At 45.2% G+C, this 19,546-nt stretch overlaps 1 protein-coding gene and 1 non-coding gene across 2 annotated transcripts; both read left to right on the forward strand.

Annotated features, from left to right (window-relative positions):
* Nucleotides 1-226: 226 nt before the first annotated feature.
* FAU (FAU ubiquitin like and ribosomal protein S30 fusion) lies at nt 227-19,341 on the forward strand. Its single transcript, XM_085627046.1, has 5 exons — nt 227-364; nt 8,168-8,249; nt 8,756-8,900; nt 12,930-12,985; nt 19,161-19,341. The coding sequence occupies exons 2-5, from the start codon at nt 8,175-8,177 to the stop codon at nt 19,284-19,286; spliced, it is 402 nt and encodes a 133-aa protein (XP_085483172.1). The 5' UTR covers nt 227-364; nt 8,168-8,174; the 3' UTR covers nt 19,287-19,341.
* On the forward strand, nt 12,282-12,409 carry LOC146799486 (small nucleolar RNA U109). The gene has a single exon (XR_014969379.1). It is a non-coding gene; the product is annotated as a small nucleolar RNA U109 (small nucleolar RNA).
* Nucleotides 19,342-19,546: the final 205 nt, after the last annotated feature.

Raw genomic sequence — 19,546 nt, forward strand, 5'->3', positions numbered from 1 at the left:
TGAAATGTTCCTTCAGGAAGAGGGAATCCGTTGTTTTTCGAAACTTTGCAGTAAAAGGTTTCGTATGTCTTATCAATGCAATAATTATTTATTCGATCTTTTAGGAAACGTCATATAAGCACAGAGTAAAAAAATAAATAAAATGCTTATCTTCCGCATGGTCTAGTCTGTTTTTAGTTTTTCTATTTCCGTGCGCATGCGCTTCTCTTCACCGCTTTCCACGCGGACTGTAGTCCCGCCTACTACAGCAGCTTCGGCCGCATGCGCAGATCTTAAGGCCTTTTCGCACCGTCTACCACAGAGGGTAGAGCACTGGGTGGTTTTCCTCCAGTCGATTCCCCAAGAATCGTTGAAAGGAAAGCGGGTACGTGTTATACAAGTTTGGTTTAAGGACCGAGTGTGACTGCTGAGAGTGCGAAGTCGTTCCTGATGGCTAACGGGATGGCGAGGCCACTTTGGCATTAGTTCCTGTCGCCGGTCCTGCCAGTTGTTAATAGGAAGCCCACGGCTGTCGGCCGCGAGCACGATTTTCGCATCCACCGATACTCTGTGCTTCCCGACCCAGTAGGGTGTTGATTCTTGTCTGGTTTCTTCCGCTCTGGGAGGACGGTATTGCATTGTGCGTGCCGCCCCTTGGGCCGTGCCTTGTAGCGCTGTCGCTATGTACAGTGGTCCGGAGTTCGACGCGAGGCCGTCGTTTATTAAAGCTTTTAATCAAGCTATTTTGGAGAGTGATCTGCCGCACGTGCTTATCTGGGTTAGGTGGGCGCCAAGCCGCTGTCTTTTCTATTAAACAAATCTCTCTACCGGTTGTCTATATTTGTGTGCTAAAACTCGATTAAGGTAAAGGTTTATACCCCAGCGTTTGCATTTTGCTAAGTAATTTCAGATGTTGATCGTTTCATAGAACATATAATTACTTTCAAAACAGTAAAATATTTGCAATACAATCTGGAGTTCCTGCTTGCGGTTGGTAGTGTTCGCGTGTTAATCCACCGCTTTATTTGCCTGTATGAGGAAGCTCCACGAGTCGATGGTACGCACTTATTTTGCATGGCAATCCGCATCCCATAAGCTTAAATTGCGTGTTCCTTGTGAGAGTGCCAGCCCGACGAAATTTGTTTGGCAGGTTCAGATATACTCTCTGGTTTAGTGACATTTTAATGTTTTGTGGGACACGGGCAGTATATATATATTTAGATCCCCTGTGGTTTAAAAACAAATACATTTATTTCTCCGTATCGGCTCGTTCAGGCCCTTCTAATGTCGATCATTGCTGAACTATTGTAATCATTCAGAAACGGGGAACCACTGTAACAGCCGAATGTTCAAGTTACTTCGTGTCCGCCAGCACAGAGCGCTTGGAATTGAAACTTTAGTTCCCAAATATTTGCATTCACAGATGTGGCCCCCTCCCCTACATACGTTATTACTGTAATTACGTAACATTTTAGTAAAGTTACGTTAAAAAAACATATTCTTTGTATTACATTTTAGAAAAAAAATTCGTCCTCGCATACATTTTTGCTATGTGGATGTTTTTAAACATAGCATTGCAAACAGACTCTCATGTACAGTTTGCATGCGTTCACAATACATTTTTACAGCAAATGCCCCATCTCGTGAAGAGACGTGATTTCGGCAATTTTCCATAAACCATCTTGTAAGTGCACGAATTATGCTAGCGTAATTTTAATTTCAACTAGGCCTAGTACTAAGCAGACCAAATTACAACGTGAAGGGATACCTCGCACAGTGCTACTTGCGCTGAGAAAATAACTTTTGCACTGGAAAGTAAATGCCCTTGTTACTACAGGAAATTGCTTCGATTATTAACTAACCATGGCATTAGGCATGCTGGTCTGTCAATTAGAAAAATCTGTTTTTTTTTTGTGGGCTAAATTGTTAAACCAGGAATTGTGACGTAGCATACGCTTTATTGGAGGGCTTGGCAGTAGGGGGCCCTGGCCAATTGCTTATGGTTTAAAACTTATCTGCTCGGTCGTCACAATAGGGACCGTTTTCTTTATTCAGCAGTATTGTAATTTCATCCTAAATGTTTTATACATAACTTTAACCACGTGGTCGACATAACCTAATGCGAGAGGAGTAGAAGGGAAAGTGATGCATCATGTCATCTGACCTAAAGATGCGGGTGAAAGGGAGCAGTTAGCAGTAAAATGCCAAAAGTAAGCAAAGTCCAACATCTACGCTTATGGGCATTGCTGGCCATCCCAAAGTTCAAAAGAAATAATACAACTAATGGTGAATCTGAAATTATTCTAACTGCATACTAGAAACAATGACGTGCAGTAGAAAAGTAATCGACACATTCCATTTTAAGGAATGAAATCCAGAGGGGTAAAAAAAAGCTTGGGTAGGATAGGGATATGATTTAAAGCATCTTTATTGCTTGGACTTCCGCATCCCATCAAAAATCGACTTGTGACTCCTTGTTTAGGAAACGCTGCTCCTAACCTTGATTGGAGCACCGCAGGAAATGCATAACAAACTCTAAATTGTCTAGACACTATCAGTTGTTGAAATCTATAGCCTGCACTTGTTGGTATTGTTGCAAAGTATGTCCCATATAACCTAAGACTTTTTAGGTCTTGCGCCAAGCGTTGCAGCACAAGACCTCTTGTACGGGGTTTAGAAAGCTACCCACACGCTCGTGCGTGTGGTTTTGCTTTCCCCGTCTGGCATTGGCTTGCGCGTGTTTAAAATAAAAAACCGGCACGCTATTGGGCAAAGTTGAGACTGGGTCACAGAATCCGTGATGTGATGCGGCAAGGGAATATGGGACTTGAGACAATTACCTTGATTTTATAGAATTCACATATAGATTGCTTTAACCGTATTCTCAATTTAGACAAAGGGAGTTTAAGTGATTTTCCCAGAATCACTTATATTTTTTTTGTGGCGTGCCAAAGCTGATATAACTCAGGTTTACGTGTTAATAACTTTGCCAGTACACTACATCTGATACCTCATTCAACCTAAGAGGTGGGAATCGTAGCAATGCCTCCATTTTCTAATAAGCCTGTGTGGTCCCTGTGACCTGTTAATAACAAGCATTTGCAATGTAATAGAGAGTTTAAGCTATTGGCATTGTAAATGACAATGCCTTTTATTTATGTTTTAAAAACAAAAATAAAAGGCATTGTCAATAGCTCAAACTCGCGTATATGCGAGACCTATTGCATTGCAAATGCTTGTTTGTGTGTGTATATAAGTATATATATATATGTCCCCTTTTTAGGTCTCACCTACGCAGCGTGCATGTGCTGCATAGGAGGACCGTTAGCTGTCGCTCTGCTCTTTTTAGAAGCAACTACTCGTGCTTGGGGCAGCATCCACCTTGCGGGAGCGCGCAGCGGCATGCCACAAGCGCAAGTATGTGCTTCTAAAAAAGAGCAGGCTGCGCACGCCCGCCCCATTCGTGGGCCAGCACTATCCTCGCTGCGCGTTTGTGAAAGCTCTCAAGGCGTGTTCATCCTGGTTCATGCCTGCCAGTCTCCCTTCAAACCTCCTCTCCGTTGCTCTGTTTTCCCATTCTTAAGTCGTGCCCTAGTGGAGTCCCTTTGATATTATTCCGTCTGGCATTAGCCAATACCGCTTTATAAAATTATAGTATTATATACTTAATGGGTTTTCAGCCAGATCTCGTCATTCACTGACGGCCAACACCAGACAGACCTACTTTGCCAATGCTTGTTATAATTTACATCCACAATCGCCTTCATGTTCTTTACTTCCTAAAGCACACTTCTTTTGAACCCTATTTTCGTACTTCCGCACTTCACTTCTAACTGCCTCTTCTTACCTACATCTCTTCCTTTCGAACTCTCTCCGATTCTTGTCCTTCAGTGTCCATTTTTAAAACAATGCCCTCTTTTCAGGGTCATGTGAAGTTCCCAGCATGCTTTGATTGTGCAATAAAATTGTGTTGGGTGATCTGATTCATGAATGCCCAGTCCTTTTCCGCATGAATAGTGCATGCGTCCAAGACAACACGGCCAGTCAAGTCGCAACCTTTTTCACTATTGAGCAATGCTGCAAATGGGGATATCACAGGCATGCCCTTGTGGCTTTGCCTATGTTTGTTCTAGTAGGTTAAAACCACTAACAAGCTGAGAAGGCAAAAAAAATGCGCTTCTCAGAAAAGAGACCATAAAGATTTGCCACCTTAAAAATAATTTGTTTACGTCACTACAGGAATTGCAAATTCCAACATTTACATGTGATTTTATACTCAATACAAAGTATAAAAATATAATTACAGATTAAAAGTAATTGTGGAAATATTGGTGAAGGGTTCACCTTTTCATATTGTAATCGTTTCATTGAACTGGGCAGTCCACTCTTTTTCCAAGACGCATAAAAGTAGATTATGAATTGCATTCAGAGATTTTCGGTTTTTACTGATTTTTCTACATAAACATACGCAGAAAACAATGTTTCTTGTTGATTTATTTTTAAAAAGGCAAAATCCAGAACGAGGAATTCTCTTCTTTTTAATGTCGTTCCATGTTTCCTCACATGACTGCAAGTTCAACTATGTATGTTCGCAGCACGGCTAGTTAAAAACAAGCACAAACAAATCTAACACAGTCTAGCTTTTTGTTGGGGGACTTGTTTTGTAATAGCTTGATGACTCTGTATATGTTTACTACGGCCCTAGAAAGGAAGTCTCATATTCAAGCAACATCTGTACTCTTGAAGAGGAGTTAGAAGATTACGTTTGCATTTAAAGCGGGGAATTTAAAAGGCATATGGAGCAAAGAATTCGTATGGGAACATTTTGACAAAAGGCCAGTCATTCGTACATAATTGTAAAAAGATTTTAATAAAACTACGTGAAATTCAGAAAATGTTATTAATTTTATCATAATGTAAAAACAAGCATTGGCATAGCCAATCGGTCTCGCCTTTGGGACCGTATAAGTATTTAGTTATGCAGCATACTATCCTTGGTGCAACCGTATCAACTGTTGCATGGCTAAACACTTGTACGGTCCCAAAGGCAAGACCTGTTGGCTATGCCAATGCTTGTTTTAATAGACACAGAATGGGGAAAAAACCTGTGATACCGCAGGCCCCGAGATAGGTGTTGCTGCGTGCGTAACTTAAAAAATAAATTATTATGAGTTTTTTTATAGCACAAACGAGACCTGGAGATATTGGGTATCAGAGCGCTTTACATGAGCACCAGTTTCGTTACACAAAGACACATTCAGTTTTAATAGGAACGGAGTGACTTGCACAGAATCACAGGATGTTGAGCATCATTGCGAGACTCAAACCCGGTACCCCAACTTTGAGGTCGATTGCTCTAGCCGTAAGGCTACATCCTCTCCCAAACTTTTGTGGGCTTTTTTTTTTTTTTTTTTTGACAATTGCTACAGGTTCTTTGTTTTGTTGTGCTTTTAAGACACTCAATTCGGGAGGGGGAGGGAGGGAGGGAATGTCTACGTGCCATAATGACTTCAAAGTCCAAACCGTGGATTGTGCTGATCTCAGATAGGGACTGTCTGCCTAGTATATGAGCTTCTCGATATGAGTCTAATGCATTTTTAGGTCAGTTGGGTGTCTATCTGGAAAGAGTGGTTTAAGGTATTATTTTGATGTATTTGAGTCATGTGAAGAAACATGTTACTTTGTTAATGTTTTGGTTTATATTGGATGTTCTAGTATCTTTAGTAGCCTTATTGACCCAAACCCGAGTCCACTAAGCTTATTTTTGTGCAGTGTGAAATGGTAAGTTAGGAATTGGACGCTGTCCAAATTTATAGCATGTGCATAAACGTATCTGTGACTGATTTTCATCCGATTCCCATCCGCTGCTATGTTTAGCTGCTCCTAATTCATATTTTTTTTGGGGGGGGGGGGCCTGGTCAGTGCATGTGCCAGTTTCCCATTTGCCGTTAACACTTCCTGACTATATGTGGTTGAGTAAGTATGCAGGGTGCACACTGACTAATGTTGTGAAGTTGAACCTTCGTATTGCTCCCTGATTTGTCACTTGTAGGTCTAAGCATAATTGTATTAATGTCAGGGAGTGTTATGTTGTACCTCTTTCTACTTCACAGGGTGACTGAAAAGTTTGTAGTTTAATGGGTGCTACAAAATGGACCTTTTTAGTTGAATAAAGAATGTTTGTGAAGAGTGCAAACAAGGAGATGATGGACAGAGCGCTGAAACATTACACTCACTCGCCAGTCACAGATTTGGTTTGAATCCCCATGGGAACGGTCCAGCCTAAACTGCAAAGCCCGGTCTTCCTAGACCTGAAACAAGAATCCTTGGACAGGTTTCGGGGTTAACACTCCTCAGCAGCCAGGCTAGCTTGAATCCAGTGGCACAAGTGAGCAAGGGACCCACGTCTGGGTATACTCTGCCAACTTAGTGCAAACACAAGGAGATGATGGATGGAGCGCTGAAACCTTTCAGACCTTCACCCCCAGTCACAGATCTGGGTTGAATCAATCATCGTTCTTTAGCTCACGTTGCCACCTCAGTTCAGACCCATCCGTATGCAAATCAATCTTGGCCATGTTCCTCATGGGGACAGTCTGGTCCGAACTGCCAAGCAAGGTCTTCCCTGGACTGGAAGCAAGCATCCTGGGACCGGTTTCAGGGTAACATTCATCAGCCAGGCTAGCTTGACTGTAATGGCATGGGGATAAAAAAAAAACAACGGATTTAGGCCCAGATCTCTATACTGGGGTGGATGTTTGACATTGTTCTTTTTGCTGTTTGTAAAGAGGGCATAGCAGTGGATTTCAGGATTTTTCTTTATTGGCCCAATCGGGTCTACCAAGTGTATTCTTTCCTTAGATCTACTGTCCCTCAAACTTACATGCTCTTAAGTGCTGAGTTTAAACACAGGTGGGGGCACACTCAAAAGGCATGCAGGTGTATTTTTGTAGTGAAAACCTCACTGTAACCTAACCAGTCTATTTAAGAAAGTGAGGTACAGAATTTGGCCATTGAGATTGGCTTACAAATAGGGTTATTTATTTTTTGTTTAAATGAGCTAATGGAATGGTTACTTCTTGGTGAGGTGAAGATGGTCTTCAGTTTCTTCCTGAGTGGGAGGAGGAAAAAATGCGTGGGTTATGGCTATACTACTTGTTTGCTTCCATTTCATTATGCCATTTCCTCATGGACTACAATTTCATAGCAAGTAACCTTGAAATAAAACTTTTTTAGGCTACAACCTGGTATAAGTATATGAAGTTATGGATTAAAGGGAAAATGAGTAAGAGGTTGCGGCAGATCAGGCAAGCTATTTAATGTAAGGGGTTAATGGGAAGATAAAGGCACTAAGTGTAGGGGGCTATGGGTGTATATATAATTGGTTATATGGGTGAAGGATTCAAGATAAGGAGTTATTGGTAAGGGATAGGAGATTGAAGGGTATAAATGTAAGGGTAGGGTTTTAGAATGCATGTTACACAAAATACGTTTTGTGGGAAATGTGTGTGCATAGAGATGACCCTGGATGAAGTGCTATTCAGGGAAAAGTTGAGTAGGTGGTTTAAAACGCGCAAGAAAGGTTCTCTCCCTTGAGTTGTGCTGGAGTTCCATGGTGTTACAGCAAGAGAAGGCAGTCTTCTGGTCTTTTCCCTTGCCTTTTTTAGTTTATGCTTGATAATGTACTTGTTGGAAGTGTTGCTTTCACAAATGGAGAAATTGATCTTGTGTGTGCTGGAGGCGTCTTGAATAGTTTTTTTTTTTTTTTTTTTTAGCCAATTTAGGGCTCCGAATATCTCTTATTTCGTTCAACAATTCAGCAGCATTTATTGCACAACGTTTCTTAATGCCTATATACTGGAGTTCAGCTTTTCCTTCTCAATTGTTTTAAATAAAGGAAAACCGGTAAACTTTGAATGGATACTGGTAGATTTGTGTTGGTCATGAATTGGTAGCAGTGCCGTTCACCAGGAAACATGAAGGTTCTCTGCATCTTCTTGATTGTAAGGTCTTATTTTGTCTGCATGAATAAATCGGGAACTGGAAATAACGTTTGCTGTCTGTGTTAAAGGTTCTAACCTGAGTTCCTGCTGATCCATATCCATGTTTAATCTATACTAGAATGAATTGCATTGTATATTTCAACAAAATAATCTGTCCTGTGTTTTTTCCCTTGTTTATTTTGCAGATCAACCATGCAGCTCTTTGTACTTGCACAGAATTTGCATTCGCTTGAGATCTCTGATCTTGATACTGTTTTTTCAATTAAGGTATGTGGTTCATATATTAATGCTGTTGCATAGAAAGATTGCAAGTCTCCCTAAAGTTGTTCATCCCTCTTAAAGTCATTTGAAATATGCTGTATCCTTATCCAGTAGGCACCATCATAACTGAACGTGTTGTCATTTCTCATCACCCCAAACATCCTACACCCACAGTGCACACTACCCATCCATTGATGGCCATTCCACTAAATCGTTGTGCATTTAGCCAACGTACATTGGTGACACCATGATAATCTTCCCCCAAATAGACTCTTCATCAAAGACTTGCCTTCAACCACACCAATGCTCATTTTAGTTGAACTTCTCTTCACCTTTTTACCAGCTTTATTCCTTTCTGGCTGTAAGAGTCTGGCTTCTGTGACTGCCACTACAACCTCTAGTATCACGTATCTGCATCTTCAGTCTACCAGGGGATTCTGTCACAATCGTGACATAATTTCTAAAAATATAAGCAAGTGTTACAGAGCAACCCAAATATCTGTTTATCCTAGGCACGGATTGAACAATTAGAAGGACTCCCTGCAGCTGACCAAGTGATTACATATGCTGGGGCAGCTTTGGATGATGAAGCAGTCATTGGTGAATGCGGCCTTGTTGAACAGTGCACTTTGGGCATCACAGCCCGAATGCTTGGTGGTACGTATCAGTTGTGAAGAATAGTTATCTAAAATGTTTGTAATGAGTCTTTCTTGGTCTGGCTCCACTGTATGCTTGTGTAAGAACTTCTCAAAAAGTTGATTGTATCATTCACCAGGTGATGTATGGTTTACACACTTTTAAGTTCGGACTTTGGTGCAGGCGTCAAAAAACTTCCATCTTTTTTGGGGAATTATTTCTTGCTGTAAAACAGTTTCCCTGTCACCACAGAGCTTATTTAAGAATTAGGAACATCTGGGCCCTTCAACCCGTGAGAGAGATTACACCTTGTATTCAGGGACCCATAAAGCTTTCTCATGCCTAGATTATTTCCTCTTGCTGGATTTGGGGACACAGCGGGTTCTCTGTAGAATTCTTCAAAATATATAGCACCCAGCTTCTTGATCCATTGATTAAAACCTTGCTTGCAGCTTTAGGGGAGAAAGCTTTTTTCCCGCGGACCTCCGCGTGACAGATAAGGTGGTAATATCGAGACCAGGACACCCTCCCGAGCGTTGTTCCTCATATTGACCCATTTCATTCCTGAACATAGAAACAAAGATATAGGTTGAAGTGTTTGCTAACCGGCTGCTCCAAGTGATTCACTTGCATCTCGATCAATCTGGCTTATGCCGCATCGAGCACCGCTTCACAATATCAATCTGGTTCGCCATGGTCCTGGCCAGACATGGACGCTTGCTAGCTGACTTCCGAATTGGACAGTGGGGTTAACTGTTTTAAACTTTTTCGCCCTACGTTTATTAGCAAAGTACAACTTTTGTATGCAGACTTGACAGCCCGAATGCGGGTGGGTGGCAGTGCTTTTGACAGGTTTCAGTTATGCAAGGGAGCTCTGAACGGGCATCTTCTATCTCCGCTGCTCTTAGCTTTGGCAATTGAGCCTTTGTCCCTGTAGGTGAGGGTTGACCTTCTAGTCCAGAGACTGGACGCAAGCAGTTTCTGATCGGATAGCATTAGATGTAGACGTGGTCCTCATAATTATGGCTGAGCCACAGGCCTCTGCAGCCCAAGTCGTTCAGATCCTTCACTTTCTTGTAACGTTCACAGGACTTACCCTGGACAATACCAAATATGTTATATGCCAATTCAATTGCCTAGCCTTGGAGCCAATGTGGGACAGGGACATACAAATCTGGGCAGAGGGGTTCGTATGTCTTGGTGTTTGCATGACGACCATCACACTGAGGGCACTTGTAAAGAACATTCAGCCCCAAATAAGTTTTCCCAAAACATTGAGTCCAAACTGCAGTTGTCTGTTATGTTTGCTCTTTTATATTCAAGATGATAGCCTGGCCATGTCTACTTTACCAACTACTGGATTGCCCCTTCTCTCTACCTCATACCTTCTTTAAAACCTCATCGGCAGAGCTTCTAATAGAACCATCGGGCCCCCACATTGCCCTTTCTAAATGCTCTTACTCAACCTACAATTGGGGCTTAGCTACCACCGAATATGGCCTCCTATTATAGAGCGTCGCACTAGATCATTGTTAATGAATGGTGGTTCGCAAATAGACGATCCAGCCTTCGCTCCAGAGTGATGGGAAATATTCCTCTTCTGCATCTACAATATGGGAATCCTGGGATGGAGCAGCTTCAACCAACCACTAGCATTGTACTTCAGGTCTGGCACAACACTCTCAGAGCCCTAGAATGGTCGGGTGCCTGACCAGAGAGACCCCTCTTTGGCATGCAAGTTTAAGACCATTGAGTCCTGAAAGGATTCCACGGGTCGGAGACTATCAGCATCTCACGGCTGGGTGATGTTATTTGTGGAACTACATGCATTTTATTCGCAGAGATCTAAGATTAATTTGACCTGCACAAGTGTCCCATTTTTTCGCCGTTTGTGTTTCTGGCATGCACTGCTCCAATGAATACCTAAGAGGTACAAAAGGGGGTGGTGATGGACGGAGCATCAGAACCAATCAAACACTCACACCCAGTCAACAGATCTGGCTTTGATCCATCACCATTCTGTAGCCCACTCTGCCACCCCAGTTCAGACATGGCCATATGCAAATCAGTCTGACCCTGTGCCTCATGGGAACAGTCCAGCCCGAACTGCCAAGCTATGCCTTCCCTTTTTTACCCCTTTGTTCGCCATAAGTTGGCAGGGTATGCTCAGACGTGAGTCCCTTGCTCACTTTGACACTGGATTCAAGCAAGCCTGGCTGAAGACGGCTGAAATGCCAGAAACCGGTCCTAGGAAGCTTGTTTCTGGTCCAGGGAAGGCATGGCTTGACAGTTCGGGCTGGACTGTTCCCATGAGGCACAGGGTCAGACTGATTTGCATATGGCCATGTCTGAACTGGGGTGGCAGAGTGGGCTAAAGAACGGTGATGGATCAAACCCAGATCTGTTGACTGGGTGTGAGTGTTTGATTGGTTCTGATGCTCCATCCATCACCACTCCCTTTTGTACCCCAATGAATACCTGCCCTCACTGAGCACCCCGCCTAGAACCCCATTGAGGTCAAAATCCTATCAAAGGATGTGCCACCCACAAGATTTCGAAGATCTACCACAGTCTTGTCATCAACTCCAAAGACACATTCCACACGAGAGCTGCATGGGTTGCAGATTTGGGCCCCATGGCAGATTACTGGAGGAAATTGCTTGCATCCACTTCGGAGTCAGCAATAGCCTCACAGTATTGACTGATTCAGTTCAAATACTTACATCGAGTATATTTCACACTTGAGCAACTATAGAGAATAGGAGTGGTAGATTCCCCGCTGTGGTTGTGTTGTGGACTGCACACAGGAACTTTTCTTCCTACGGTGTGGGATCTTGAGGCCCTTCTGGGAGGGAGTGTTGTCCTGTTTGGGCCAAATACAAGTTTGGGTCCTTCCTGGAGGAGATAACAAGTTCACCCCCTTGCACATTACATTGGAGAGCGACAGTAAACGATTGCAGGCAGCCCTCCTGAGGCTGGTGGTGGCTAAATGTGACCATGCCAGATCATTAGGAGATGTAACCCACACCACCATGAGCTTGGAGACATGAAATCTGCCTAGAAATGCACATTTATGCCGCACAAGGCTGCTCGCACAATCTCTACAAAACATGGATCGTGGGCACAATATAGAGGGATCCCTCTGGCACAGCAAGAGTTTAGGCCATTCTGCATCGAGGAAGAAATGAGATCATTTGGGGACAGGTGGGGGGGGGCATCACCATTGTCCAGTAGTCTGTATATTAGGGATCCTTGAGGAAAGGGGGGTGGTGTTTAATGATAAACTTGTGTATACTGTGGTGGATTACACGGTCTGTCAGTGATGCGTCTAATAAATCGTGCTATAAAAAAAAGAATTGTTATGGTCTAATGCACATGAATGGATGGGGGTCTGCACAAGTGTAGCCCTTTTACAAGTCCACTTTCCATAGAGTGTGACTGTTCCATGAAAGTGCTAGATAAAGTAAGGAGCTATCAGGGCTACTAGCCTTCCAGCACAGGCTGAGTGGTAGTATATACCTCCTACAGTACTCAGTATTCGTTGATTTGGGCATTCAAGCAAAACACATTTCTAACCTCTTCTGGACTGGCTAAAGGTAATGCAAGTCCACTTTCCATAGAGTGTGACGGTTCCATGAAAGTGCTAGATAAAGTAAGGAGCTATCAGGGCTACTAGCCTTCCAGCCCAGATATACCTCCTACAGTACTCGGTATTCGTTGATTTGGGCATTCAAGCAAAACACATTTCTAACCTCTTCTGGACTGGCTAAAGGTAATGCGTAGAAGAAATGTCAACTTCCTGGTAAACATGGCCGTTCTTGCTCTGGTTTGAGTTCTGTTCTGTGTTTTAGGATTGTGCTCCCTTATAACTTCAGGCGTTCGTCCCGGATGAGGAATGGTTGCGTACAGTAGTACAAGTTAATCTGTATGACTAAAATGCATTTGTTACTATTTTTCGTTCGACACTGATTTCCTTAAGATACTGCTTGTTTTAATATGACTGCATAACCCAAAGCATATTAATTTGTGACATTAACCTTTTTACTATAGGCAAGGTGCACGGTTCTCTTGCACGAGCTGGGAAAGTGAGAGGTCAGACACCAAAGGTATGTATAAATGACTAATGCAAAGTCTGTTTTTCTTTGTGCAAGAATTTGTTGTGTGCATTATGTGTAGCCTATTAAATTTACCAATCCTTTTAAAAACATGTATGTTCGAGGCATATGAGCTGCAGATTGTACACTTAGCATAGATCGCCATCTGGTGTTGGGCCCGGATGTTTGCAGTTTGTTTTTCTTCTTCGACAGTCTTTGGAAGTCACGAGTTTGGTGACTCCTCCTTCGGTCCGTACTGCGCATGGGCTTCGGCTCCATCCTCAGATTGTTTTTTTTCCGCCATCGGGCTCGGATGTGCTACTTCGTGCTCCGGCTTCGAACTTCTACGGTTCCAGCCTCGACGGAAAATCCTCGTTTCTTCATCATCATCTTCATTTCTCGAAGCGGCACTTTCTCCATCCCGTACATCGGCACCGGCCTTCGGGCCCTCCTCGACTCCGGTCCCGGCCGATGGAAAGGACTCCGTTCAAAAAGTGCCCAAAATGTGGGTCTAAATTTCCCCACACCGACCTCCATCAGGTGTGTGATCTTTGCCTCTCTCCAGAACACGAGGCCAGAGACTGCCCCGCCTGTAAGTCTTTTCGATCGAAGAAAACCATCCGGGATCGAAAAGCTCGACGCACTCATCGTCTGCAGCTCCACCGGACATCTTCGGAGACGGCGCCGAAGCTTCGGGGCAAATACACACCCAGCAGGAGGAAGACGTCGTCGGCGCTTCCGAGGCCGACGACTCCGACGTGGAGGACATCACACCGGCGCAGCGGGTCGTGAGTACTGTGCCCCCTCCCACCCCCGCGCCCAAAACCAAAGAGACTCGTTTTACTCCCTCGCCTGCCGGCCTGGGCAGAACCAAGACCAAAGCTTCTATCACCCCACCTTCGGGCCCGGTGTCGAAGCCTCCAAAGTCTCACGGCAGCTCGGGATCGAGCCAGCCGACGCCCGGTGCCGAAAAACAGCATCCGGCACCGAAGAAAGTAATATCCAGCTCGGCTCCGAAGCCACCAGTGCCGAAGCCTGGACTCTCGGTGCCGACGGAACACAAACACAAATCTGTCGGCACCGACGCTCCGGCGCCAAACTCCTTCGACGCCGAAAAAACCGGAGGCCCCAAAAAAGCATGGCGCACACAAACCATCGAAGCCCTCGGTTCCGAAATCACCGGTGCCGACGGACGATTCGGCACCATTGGCTCTGTTCACACCAGACCCTTTACAAAAGACTCTGTCCAAAGATCCAAAGACTGGGCTATTGACCTTAATTATCAAGAAAAGACGCCTTGATACTCCGGCTCCTCCTCCACCGCCCAAACGGAAGGACTCTGCTACTTCTCCCCTCAGAGTGCCCTCCCCACTACCGCCTCCCCTACCTCCTCCACCCCCTCCCCCTCCCAGGTCTCCGCCACCTTTACCTCATTACTCTCCGACCCCGTCCCCAGATCCGGATGACGGGGACCCGGACAATTACCCGGCGGACGCCCCAATGGATCCCACTCCACCGGGGACCCCAGACCCATGGGAGGATTACAATAACCCTGATGTACCCGATATACCTCAGGACGACCTATACCCATCCAGGCCGTCTCCTCCAGAGGACTCCTTAGGGTTCCATCATTTAGTGCAGAGAGCAGCACACTACCATGGGGTGGACATGCACACTGAACCAGTGGAAGACGACTTCTTACTGGATACATTTGACATACAGGACAAATCCACTTCTATTTTACCCATGCTTAAGGGTGTCACCAAGCATGCCGCAGAGGTGTTCAAAGACCCTGTCAGGGCCAGGGTACTAAAACCTAGAATAGAGAAAAAGTACAAGGCGGCACCCACAGACCCTGCATACATTAAGGGCCCTGCTCCCTTAGATTCCCTAGTTGTCTCTACAGCTAGAAAGCGGGTTAACTCCCAGTCCTCAGGAGAAGCCCCACCGCCAGACAAGGAATCCAAACTCCTAGACGCGTCTGGCAAACGCACCGCCTCTCAAGCTGCAAACATGTGGCGCATTGCAAACACACAAGCGCTACTTGCGCGCTATGACAGAGCACACTACGACGAACTTGAGGCTCTTATGCAGCACCTTCCCGAGAAACACAAGCGTAGGGCTCATGAGCTAATACAGGAGGGTAAACTAATTACAAACCCCTCCATTAAGTGTGCCCTCAATGCAGCCGACACTGCTTCTAGAGCCATAAATACCAGTGTCCTGCTTCGTCGCCATGCCTGGCTCAGGATCTCAGGGTTTAAGCCTGAAGTCCAGGCGTCCATACTCAATCACCCCTTTGACCAACAAACTCTCTTTGGGCCCAAGGTAGACGAAGTGTTGGAAAAGATGAAAAAGGACACAGACACAGCAAAGTCTATGGGGGCACTCCAAACACAAGCCTCTAAACGTTCCTTTCGACGCTCCTCCTTTCGTGGCACAGGCAGAGGCTTCTCCACCGATAGCACCTCTACCTCCTACAAATCCCCTCCTCAAAATACCTTTTCAAAGGGCAACCAAAGGGGTGGTTACAGAGGCAACAACAATAAGGGCAGAGGCAAAACTAACACCACCCGTTCTGCCACCCCGCCCACACAATGACTTCCCTCCGCTCCCCCCCAGACCATTCCACTCCGGTCGGGGGCAGACTACAAAACTTTATCCACGCATGGGAGTCCATAATATCGGACAAATGGGTGACCCAAATCATTCGGTCAGGGTACTGTCTCGCGCTAACATCTACCCCACCCAATATCCCACCAAGGCACCGTCCAATGTCTCAAGAACATTCCACACTGCTCAAACAGGAGGTACTCTCCCTCCTCCAAAAACACGCTATAGAGCAGGTCCCCATCAATCAGCAAAATCTAGGGGTTTACTCCCTATATTTCTTAATACCATAGAAAGACTGGACCCTCAGGCCCATTCTGGACCTCCGGCCTCTAAATGCCTACATACGTTCAGACCATTTCCATATGGTCACTCTACAACAAGTCCTCCCGCTCCTCTGTCAGGGAGACTTTCTCACAACCTTCGATCTGAAAGACGCATACTTTCACATTCCAATACACCCCTCTCACAGGAAATACCTCAGGTTCGTGGTGGACGGGCAACATTACCAATTCACGGTTCTCCCCTTCGGGGTCACCACCGCACCACGGGTGTTTACCAAATGCCTAGCAGTAGTAGCAGCACACCTCAGACGTCAACATATTCACGTCTTCCCTTACCTAGACGACTGGCTGATAAAAGCCGCGTCCTACGACCAATGTGTGCAACATACAAACAGCACCATCCGACTGCTCCACCAGCTAGGCTTCACGGTGAACTACCAAAAGTCCCACCTCATACCATCTCACACAAAGCAATATCTCGGGGCCACTATAGACACCTCCAAGGGTATTACCTATCCAAACTCAGCCAGAATCACAAGCATTCAAGCCTTACGCAAAACATTCCTTCCTCAACACTCTCTTCCAGCAAGAGTGTTTATGAAGCTCATAGGAATGATGGCGTCTTGCATCTTTATAGTGCCCCATGCAAGACTCCACATGCGTCCACTTCAAGAGTGCCTAGCACAACAGTGGAACCGGGCCCAGGGTCAGCTGACGGATCTGGTGTTGGTGGACGGCCGCACACATCACTCTCTGCAGTGGTGGAACACCACAAACCTTTCCAAAGGGCGGCCGTTCCTGGACCCGGTTCCCCAGGTGATTCTAACAGCGGACGCATCGCTCTCCGGCTGGGGAGCGCACCTCCTACACCTCACAATGCAAGGTCTATGGACGCCACAGCAAAAATCGCTCCACATCAACCATTTGGAGCTCTTGGCGATCTTTCTAGCCCTAAAATCTTTCCAAAAACAGATTTCGGGCAAAGCAGTCCTCATTCGCACAGACAACATGACTGCAATGTATTATATCCAAAAACAGGGGGGGGGGGGGACACACACTCCCCAGCTCTCCCGCTTAGCCCAGAGCATATGGAGATGGGCAATTCCCCAAAACATCTTTCTCCTGGCACAACACGTTCCAGGCGTACAAAACACCATGGCAGATCTGCTCAGCAGACAAACGCAACAACTACACGAATGGGAACTGCATCCACAAGTTCTTCAGCCATTCTTCCAACAGTGGGGGCATCCTCAGATAGACCTCTTCGCCACCCACGAAAACAAAAAATGCCCAAGCTTCGCCGCCAGATACCCACACCCATTGTCCAAGGGCAATGAGATATGGATGAACTGGTCAGGCAGATTTGCATACGCCTTTCCACCTCTCCCACTAACTCCATTAGTGGTAAGGAAGCTACAACAACACTCCCTCACACTCATTCTAGTAGCTCCGACATGGGCCAGGCAGCCGTGGTACACCACGCTACTACAACTGTCAGTGGTACCACATCAAAAACTGCACCTATCCCCATGCCTCCTAACCCAGAACCATGGAGAAATCAGGCACCCGGACCCAGCTCAGCTCAACCTGGCGATCTGGCTCCTGAAATCTTAGAATTCGGATACCTTAACCTTCCCCCTGATTGCATGAACATCATCATGGAAGCCAGACGTCCTATCACTAGAGCATGCTATGCCGCAAAGTGGAAAAGATTTGTAATTTACTGCCGTAACAATACAATCAACCCTTTAGATGCATCCATACAGCACATCATATGCTATCTGCTCCATCTTCACAGGTGTAACCTGGCATATTCATCCATACGCCTACACCTAGCAGCGATCGCTGCTTATCTACAAAACAGACAGCATTTATCACTCTTCAGAGTGCCTGCTATTAAAGCCTTCATGGAAGGCCTTAAACGAGTAATTCCTCCCAGGGCACCACCTTCCCCTTTATGGAATCTAAATTTAGTTCTTACACGACTAATGGGTCCGCCCTTCGAACCAATGCATAAATGCGAGCTACAGTTTCTCACCTGGAAAACAGCTTTTCTCGTAGCTATCACTTCCCTTAGAAGGGTTGGTGAAATACAAGCGTTCACTATACAGGAACCCTTCATACAAATACATCACTGCAAGGTCATACTTCGCACAAATCCGAAGTTCCTGCCCAAGGTCATTTCCCCCTTCCATCTCAATCAATCGGTGGAATTACCTGTCTTCTTCTCGCAACCTCAATCTGTTGCAGAAAGGGCCTTACACACACTCGATGTAAAAAGGGCCTTGCTATACTACATACAAAGAACGCAACCCTTCAGGAAGACTAAACAATTGTTCGTCTCCTTCTCTCCATCACATAAAGGCAACCCCATTTCTAAATCAGGGATAGCTAGGTGGATTGTAAAATGCATACAAATTTTCTATCAAAAGGCAAAAAGAACATTATCTGTTCCGCCTAAAGCCCATTCTACAAGAAAGTTAGGGGCTTCTATGGCCTTTCTAGGGAATATACCCTTAGATGACATCTGCAAAGCAGCCACATGGTCTACACCGCACACCTTCACAAAACATTACTGTGTAGATGTGCATTCCAAGCAACAAGCTAGAGTGGGCCAGGCTGTACTAAAGACACTATTTCAAACCACTGCAACGGATACCGGTGGTCGCCGCTAAGGTTGAGTACTGCTATATAATCTATGCTAAGTGTACAATCTGCAGCTCATATGCCTCGAACGGAATATGCTACTTACCAGTATGCATCTGTTCTTGGCATGTAGAGCTGCAGAGTTGTACACGCCCACCCGCCTCCCCGGCTACCTGTATCCGTTCCAGTACATCTTATTTAGATACAACACACATGGGTTTCTCACTGTGATTACTAAGCTCCATCATTTCCCTGTTGGCGAAAAACAATCTGAGGATGGAGCCGAAGCCCATGCGCAGTACGGACCGAAGGAGGAGTCACCAAACTCGTGACTTCCAAAGACTGTCCAAGAAGAAAAACAAACTGCAAACATCCGGGCCCAACACCAGATGGCGATCTATGCTAAGTGTACAACTCTGCAGCTCTACATGCCAAGAACTGATGCATACTGGTAAGTAGCATATTCCTTATGTTTAGATCATTTGTTCTCCTGAACTCCACTTAACAGTGACCATAAAGCAGTCAAGGCTTTTGGGAGACAGTATGCAAACACAACTCTTGCTGGCTTATAAGCAGTTTTTAATTTAGTATGGCTGCCTCCAGCATTATGCTGACTAAAACAAATGTTTAACCTAACTTTTTTGTAGGTGGCTAAGCAAGAGAAGAAGAAAAAGAAGACTGGCCGAGCAAAGAGACGCATGCAGTACAACCGACGCTTTGTCAACATAGTTCCTACCTTCGGCAAGAAGAAGGGACCCAATGCAAACTCCTAATTTCTTTACACAGTGATTTGGAAATGATTGTTTAATAAAAGCAGAAACTCCTAAACTCGTCCAGTTCCATTCTGAACGATAAACGTTAGCCTTCCTGAAGGAGGTGGAGCCAATGAGTAATCCTGTGATTGTTGTTTTAATTGGTAAAATGCCTCATTTGTTTTGGAGTAAGTAGGTTTGATCAATCTGTTAAATACATAGATTAGGTGCTAAATGAACGCTCCGTGCAAGTTAAGATAGGTTTGGGCACTTGAGTCGCC

The sequence above is a fragment of the Triturus cristatus genome, chromosome 9 (assembly GCF_964204655.1).
Source record: "Triturus cristatus chromosome 9, aTriCri1.1, whole genome shotgun sequence".
Lineage (NCBI taxonomy): Eukaryota > Metazoa > Chordata > Amphibia > Caudata > Salamandridae > Triturus > Triturus cristatus.

Excerpts from the sequence above, each read along its gene's own strand:
- FAU (XM_085627046.1), top strand. The coding sequence starts at position 8,175 with ATGCAGCTCTTTGTACTTGCACAGAATTTGCATTCGCTTGAGATCTCT. Across the intron at positions 8,250-8,755 it reads ATACTGTTTTTTCAATTAAG|GCACGGATTGAACAATTAGA; the intron begins GTATGTGGTTCA and ends TGTTTATCCTAG. Across the intron at positions 8,901-12,929 it reads CACAGCCCGAATGCTTGGTG|GCAAGGTGCACGGTTCTCTT; the intron begins GTACGTATCAGT and ends TTTTTACTATAG.